This window comes from Drosophila subobscura, chromosome A, assembly GCF_008121235.1.
Source record: "Drosophila subobscura isolate 14011-0131.10 chromosome A, UCBerk_Dsub_1.0, whole genome shotgun sequence".
In the NCBI taxonomy this organism is placed as follows: Eukaryota; Metazoa; Arthropoda; class Insecta; order Diptera; family Drosophilidae; genus Drosophila; species Drosophila subobscura.
The window spans coordinates 22,468,511-22,476,067 of record NC_048530.1 but is presented as its reverse complement, the minus strand read 5'-3'; the positions used below and the strand labels follow the sequence as shown (position 1 = coordinate 22,476,067).

Here is a 7,557-nt window from a genome sequence, read left to right as displayed (position 1 = left end):
TATCAAAAGTGTAACTAAAAGTGCGGAATTATGAAGCAAATGAAATATGTACATAAAATACTTAACTTAAAAGCCGCAGAAACTGCACAGCCAAAAAGTTTCCAGCATGAGTCCCGAATCGATTGATTATTCCGTTCTTTGGAGCTGAAGCTGAAGCTGAAGCTGAGTCTCAAGTGTACAATGAACGCTGGCAAGGCAGAGGCCGGCCATTGTCTTTCGTTGCCGGGGGCTGCAGTTAATCTATCGAATAATATAATAAAATATCCATAATAACTGCTGCCAGAAAGGAAGGAAGAAAGGAAGGAAGGAAGGCAGAGCCACATCCAGGGTCATCGATAGGGCCCCCACCCATTCAATTGTTTTGCTTAAGCTCGAGCGTAATTCGAAGTGGGGGCTGGCACCACTTGAACAATGTCGGAGAATAATCATGGCACAGCAGCGCTTGTCCGTTGCCAGGGCATGAAGTTCTAGAACAAAACGAAAAGGGAATAGTGAGAAGCGAGGATGGAGGAGGAGAGCGGAGACAGAGTGCTTGGGCTCCGCCTCATCACTTACGGTTAATTGCGATGGCAACGGGCGCAAAAAGCGCACATAATTCATGCCACTCGGACAGCAGAAGCAGAAGCAAAAACAGAAACACAAACACAAACAGAAATAGAAGCAACTCCAAGTCCATTGGCTAACAAGCACATTAATAATATCTTAGCGCAGACTTCCAACTGGCGCCCACAGAACAATGCAAACTGATGCTGTAGCGGTCCAACCCAAGGGCATGCCGCCTTACGGAATGGCAGAAATAACTTTAAATCTACAACTACTTATACTGTTAGCTTTGCCATGTACAGTGCAATACAATTACCTGATAAAATCAACTTTATTCCCACGTTCAAGCTTCCATTTCGTCAGCTTTCTACGTTCTCTTATGCATAGAAAACGATCTCGGGCAGCGCAGTCGGCACACGCGCAGCGTAAAAGCTTCGTGCGTCTTCGGGCCATGCACAGAGAACCGCAGCAGCGACAGAGCAGCAGAATTGATCGTCTGCGCGCAGCGGCAGAGAAGCAAGAAACGTTTTTGACTGCGTCTCTGTTGTCTGTGCATAAAAACTGCACAAAATGCAAATAAAGAGAGCGAATAAGTGCCAAATAAGTAGAAATAGTTTAAACAGTTTAAACTTTAAACTCACAACAAGAGGATCAAGTTTTGCTGCTCATTGTCCCATCATCTTGTTTTCTGTCGCTGTGAAAATGATTTGTTGATTTCAGGCGACTGATTTAGTACATTTTCTGAATGGTAAATACCCAAAAGTCGAGAGTGTGGCCAAAGTTGGTGGAGCAGCGTGCGGCGGACGTGGTCGAGCAAAAAGTGCAGTTAATTAATCATTCAAGCCAAAAAGTAGTTTGGTGCTTGATTTATTTTCGGCCATAAGCAGCGACCGCCAACAAAAGTTAAAGTTTTTTATCTTCCGCCAGACAGGACTCGCTGTCAGGCTGGCAGGCTGAAGGGTCGCTTTTTGGGGTAGGGTGGCGAGGGCTGCGGCACTTGGCCAACTTATTAAAAAGGCTTCACATTGAAAAACACAAAGCAATAAGTGAGTGGGAGGAAGGGTGAGGAAAAACCACAACGGCAGGAAGTCACTCCAAGGGGCGGTGGAGGGGTAATGGAAGGCGGCTAGTGAGTCGATTAATTAAACCGCAAGCGTTTAAGCGGCAAACCGCTTACGGGGGAAGGTGGGGAGGTGTCACACTGGAAGACAGCGTCAGTCAGTCGGGTTTACTTTAATTTGACTTTCCACCTTCTACCCACGCGCCTCTCACTCTCTCCTACACGCACACACATCCACACGTACCACGCCCGCATCCGACGCCTGGCGCTGCTGCTGCTTCTTCCTGTGCTGTCCCATAGCGGCAGAGGCAATCAAATTTCGTATTAATTATGTGCTTAACCAAACACCTCACACACACACTGGGACACACACGTACGCTTATGAAAAGAGAACAACATCATCAACAGCGGCAGCAGCAGCAGCAGCGGCTACGAATGGGGGAGGCAGCGCAATGGGAGAGTGTGAAGCTGCGAGAGAGCGAGTGGGAGTGTGGGTGAGAATGTGTGCCGTAAATTGTAAACTGCCAGCCTGGGGATTCGTCGACGCACAGTGGAGCCTTCGGGCATTGCAGGTATATATAAATTTGCAATTTCTGAAACAAGTTATGAAATAATTATATTTCGACATTTCGAGCTTTTTCTTACATTTTCAAAGCTCAAGCTTACAGCCAAATATTATTACAAGCAAATAAAAAAACATTTCCATACAATTCGGTCAAGACATTTCATTAACTTTGATGTGCAAAGTTTTTTGTTGTGTTATATTTATGGTTATGTTTTCCACAAGTGAGATGATTCTTGTTCAAAGTTTTCCCACCTATTCTCTCATATATTTAATCTCAAAAATGAAAGAGATTTAAACATTTTATAAATATAAAATAAAGTTATCAAAAGCACTCGCTGAAATGACTTCTTCAAGCTGCTTTCGTTTGAGGCGGCCCGGCCCCACTGTGTGACGTCGACGCCAAACGTTGACGCTAGAGAATGGCACAAAGATTATGCGAGGACGCAGCGCTCTCCGTGCACCCCCCTCCGCTACAGACTCCTCATGGCTGGTTAATAATAAGGTAAGGCGTGTGCTAGATATGTTTACCCTTATATTAGCTTGGAGTTGTTACCCTCACCTTGTTGTTAGCATATCCTGGCAGCGGTCATGCGGGTCAGGGACAGGCAACAGGGCACTAATTCTTCGGTTTTCACATTTTGCTGGCGCTCGTTGTCGAAATCTTTTTGCGGCTTATATTACACACACACACACACACACACATGCACAGGCCTCGCTGGGGACATGCGACACATGTTACGGGTCAGTTGCTGCCTGTGCCACGGCCTGTGCCTGTGCCTGTGCCACCCACCGATGGGGCTTAGATTTTATTGATTTGCATATGCATGCTTATGATGAGATTTATTTATTCGTTTCTGCACCTCGTCGCCCACCGCTTAATTCCCGCTGCCAGTGGCCTGTGGTCCCGTGTGCACATCCTCGTACGCAGGCAAATAATCCTTCCAGCTAGATTGCACCACAGACAAAACTCAACGCAAGGCTGAAACCCGTTGCCGATGGAGGTGATCGCTTGCTACACTGCCGCACTAAGCATTTTAGCAGCTATCTCAGGATATACAAAAGGTAGGTAGAAAAGTGCAAAAACATCCTTAAATATTTAGTTGAACTTTGTTAAATAATTAAATAACTAAAATATCAGTTACAACTGCAGCTCAGGGCGCACAATTATTGCAGAGACCTCAGCCAGCACCGCCCGCCCCATGCGGCACACGCGCGATTAGCAGCAATCTGTGCAGCAATTAAACTTGAGTGCAATAAAAGTTGCTTGTGCAACACGAGAGCGGGTTGAGGCGGCGATGACAAACACTTTTGAATGGGGAAGCCAAAAGTTATGCACTTTTTTAAGTGAATATGATTGCATTCTAATGTCAGGCCATAAATTAGCGACGCGGACGAAGGCGTCCGACCCCGCACGGCATGGCATGGCATGGCAGGGCCTCAGTGCAGCCCAGCACGCGACTGTAGACCGTAGACCGTAGACCGAAGACCCATGCTACAGCCACTGGACCCCTCTGCGTGCTACGTGACAGGAGTATGTGAAACTTTTTAACTTGAACGAAAATTTATATGCTGAAAAATAGAGCCAGCGAGGAGCCAGCGAGGAGCCAGTGCCGACGGCAGCCACCAGCAAACGGAAGAAAGTAAAATTATGCGACAGGAGACTATCACGGCACAAGGATACCCTCAAGTGGAACTGATTTATGCTGGCTATGATATCGGTATACCGACAAAAATCAAACTTAAGCCACTCCTGCAGCTATCACACTCGAAATCCTTTTTGGGAATATATTTTTCCTCTACTTAAAGTCGGTTTTAAATGCAACCTGAATGGGATATGCTCCATGAGCAAAAGGGAACAAAAAGTAGAAAAATGTGCGAAAAATTCGCAGAAAGCTGGAGTGAGGGTGGAGGATGGAGGGTGGAGCCGGGGGCAGGGGCTGGCGCGTGAAGGGAGTGATGAAGTACGAGAGGTTTCGGAAGTGGTGGGGCAGCGACATTTTGTGCGGTTTCGCGTGCCACTGGAAAGTTGAACGTGCTTCAGCTAATGCCGAAGCTGCTGCTGCTGCTGCTGCTGATGCTGCTGATGCTGAAACCGCGATGCCGCCACATCGCACATCTGGCAGAGCCAGAGAGCTCCAGCCAGAGAGAGCTCCAGCTTCAGCGTTGCTGAAGATGAAAAACTGCTGCGGATTACGTGGTGGTAAAAACTTTTTGACGCTTGATTTTCATGTTGATTGTAATCCTTATATTTCAGCATGATCATGAGAGCACTGGGCGTGGATCAAACTTTGCTGCTCCGAGCAAAAGCAAAAAAATAAAAGAGCGAGGAAACTGCCTCGATTCGAGCGAGGATGCCGCTGCCTGCGGCTGGCTCCTCCTGCGGTGTCCGACATGCGAAATGAGTGCCACAGTGGCCATGCTGCCCCGCTGGCATCCAATGAACTTTCCGCATCGCTGCATGGCGCATAGAGAATGGAGAATGGAGAATCGAGTGCCCTGCAACAATGTGAATGTGAATGGGAATGTGAATGTGACATTTGCTTGCCTTCCGGGTGAATATTTTGCAACTGTTAACGAGTGGTTGGGGTTGGTTGGTCTCATGTCCGTGCCGCTCCTCCTTTCAGTTTTTGTCCGCGATGCTGATTTCCATTTGGCCATTGACCATTTCCCCAATGGCCTGACCAAGTGCTGACATGGCTGGGAGATGCCTCAATGGGCCACAGTCGGGACCTGAGGGTGGGGTAAGTGTGCTTCGTATTTAACATTCTTGATGTGGGCAGTCCAGCCGGCTCTGGCAGCTCGCAGCTCGCAGCGCTGGCCAAACTAATTTATTTCCATTAGTCCTCGTCGCTGGGATGGGCTCTACGTGAAATATTTTCGCTAATTGGCATTTGGCAGGCCACCCGGGCCACGCACCCGAGCAAGGACCTGGCAGCACGGTACCACGAGCAGCCAGCACTCCGCCAAAACATTTTGTAATTAATCATTTTCTGATTTGGCATTTGGACTTTCTCTCCCTCCCTCTCTTTGTTGGCATTTTTCCGGCTATTTGGCAGCGCTCGGCATTTTACGCGCCGTTAAAGTTTAATCGAAAAAGTATTTTTGTGGCCAATGAAAATTCCAATAACGAAATGCCAAATAGCGCCGCCGAGAGGCCAACAACAAACTTCTTGACTTTTTTATGCTCGCCGAGACAGCAGCGTCGTGGGCGGGCGGGGCGGCGTAACGGAAGGAAGTTTTTGTGTGCGCGCCCGAAGCTCTCGGTGAGTGTCGGAGGGGTCCGTTGCGGGGGGCTCACTTTTTGCTTGATTAGTGCTGGACCAAGTAGCAGAAGCAGCAGCCACCGATGCAGTCGGGTGTTAGGGTGTTGTGTGTCGGTGATGGGGGTTGGGGTTTTGAGTTTTTGGGGCACCTGCAATTGACGGACGTTGCTCATCGCCAAATTGTCTGGTCCCCCTCCCCCCGCCCGCTCAACTTTACCAATGTGGCGGTCATTTGCAGCAAACAAGAAAACTTTTCCCTCTAATGCGCAATTAAGCTAAAAATTTTGTAAACTTCTCCAGCCCACACCGCACCCGAACACCCTGCACAATGAGGAGCAGCACCTGGAAGGAATAGATAGATGGATCCGGCTGGAAGCTGACCAGAACACATCGTATGAGAGGAGTGTCACTTACCGTAATTACGTTTGCTATGCTTCCGATCGACTCACTGCAAATGAGAGTGGAGAGAGCATTTGCTCAATTCTGCGCTGCAGTCACTGAGCTGATTTGAGCTGATTTGAGCTGATTTGAGCTGCTGCTGTTGCTCTTTGCTCTGCCCACGAATCGGCTTCATTTAATTTCACCACCGAACTCACAGTCAATCAATTTATTGTTTGGTGTCAAAAACAGCCACTTATGTGGCTCAATTAGTTGTATTTTGTTTACAAATTAAAACTAAACAAACCTAATGAAGGGCACTTCTGCAGGCATATGCTGGGACAGCAAATATTTATATTTTATGATCACACTTGATTTGATTTTCCTTTCATTTGGCACCCTTAGCACCCCAGGCATGAAAATTCCACATCTTTGACCAAACACAGACAACACACAAAAACCACAAAAACTTTTTGCCATCCAAAGTAAATTGCAAAATTGCACAAATCTCGCTGTGCAGTTCACACACAGACGAAATGGGTGCCGTGTTGGGCAGCGCCCAGCAGGCGGCAAATCTGCCCACCGTGCGGCCAGGAAGTGCGACAGAGACGGCGCCACGGGAGCTTTCGGAGGCCAAGCCAAGGCGAAACAAATCCAAGTCGGGCAATGTGCAGAGACTGTGAGTAGCTGCCACTCGTTCAACTCCTTTTGATTGTAGAATTTCCCTGCTGCAGAACCGCGGAGGCCATTCATGAGGAGTTCGATCGACTGCTCGTCGGCCAGCAGGAGCATCTGACGGAGGTGGGGGAGCGTCCCTGCCTGGAGGCTGCCGGCAAGATGACCCGCTGCCTGCGCGACAACAGCCAGCAGGCATGCAAGTGCTTCAGCGTCATGGAGGTGTACCGCAACTGCGTCACGCGCGCCACACAGGAGCGCGTCGACGAACTGGCCGACGAGGGGCCGCCCATGATGCCCATGACCCCGCCGCAGGCCATGCCAGTGCCCAGTCGGCAGGCCGCAGCCCGCTCCCATAGCTGGTGGCAGTTTTGGCATTGGTTTCGCTGATCCAAATTTGCAGCTTGAATAAAGTAAATTTTCGTTAATTATTGCAATTAATTTTGTTACTTTTATGGCAGTCCATCCATTGCCTTTGGGGTTCTCTCATTTAGTTCTTTATGTCTTTGCATTTATCTGAACTTGCTTTCAGCTTTGCTCATGTGTTGGGTGCTGTCCATCAATGTGTAGCTGCGGTTATCATGTTCAGAAGATGCCAGCAGCCAGCAGCCAGTTGCAGGTGCAGGCTCCCTCCTTCTCCTGTGTGTCTGTCTATTCATTCATCCAAATGTCTATATCTATGCAGAGCAAAGCCATAAGAGCTGCCGAGGGACAGGGCGGAGAGTGCAGGATTGCAATTTGCAATAAAAGTAAATCTGCTGTGCAGCCAGCGCCTGGCTCCGGGCTCCGGGCTCCCATTTGGCTCTTACATTGTGCCCCCCCACATGTGTGCGGTTTCGGGTTGGACCCGAAAGCCTTTTGGGCAAGGTAAGCAAACATTAGAATTTATTAAATCCAGCTCCAGCTCCAGCTCGAGCTCCACTTGGAGCTACCCCCGGCCCAGCAGCAAAAAAAGAAAAATTATTGCATATAAAACTCACCTTGCCACGGGCTGGGGTTGGGCTAAAGCACATTCAACTTTTGGCCACACACTCACACAGCATGGGGGGCACTACACACCCACACTCAGACAC

At 48.7% G+C, this 7,557-nt stretch overlaps 1 protein-coding gene across 1 annotated transcript; it reads left to right on the top strand.

Annotated features, from left to right (window-relative positions):
* The first annotated feature begins 6,215 nt into the window (after window positions 1-6,215).
* LOC117895734 lies at window positions 6,216-6,913 on the top strand. The gene is made up of 2 exons (XM_034803597.1): window positions 6,216-6,488; window positions 6,544-6,913. The coding sequence occupies exons 1-2, from the start codon at window positions 6,346-6,348 to the stop codon at window positions 6,872-6,874; spliced, it is 474 nt and encodes a 157-aa protein (XP_034659488.1). The 5' UTR covers window positions 6,216-6,345; the 3' UTR covers window positions 6,875-6,913.
* Window positions 6,914-7,557: the final 644 nt, after the last annotated feature.

What these genes read in the sequence shown, in the direction of transcription:
- LOC117895734 (XM_034803597.1), top strand. Translation starts at nt 6,346, where the DNA reads ATGGGTGCCGTGTTGGGCAGCGCCCAGCAGGCGGCAAATCTGCCCACC. An exon ending in TCGGGCAATGTGCAGAGACT is followed by an intron (nt 6,489 to 6,543) that starts GTGAGTAGCTGC and finishes TCCCTGCTGCAG; the next exon opens with AACCGCGGAGGCCATTCATG.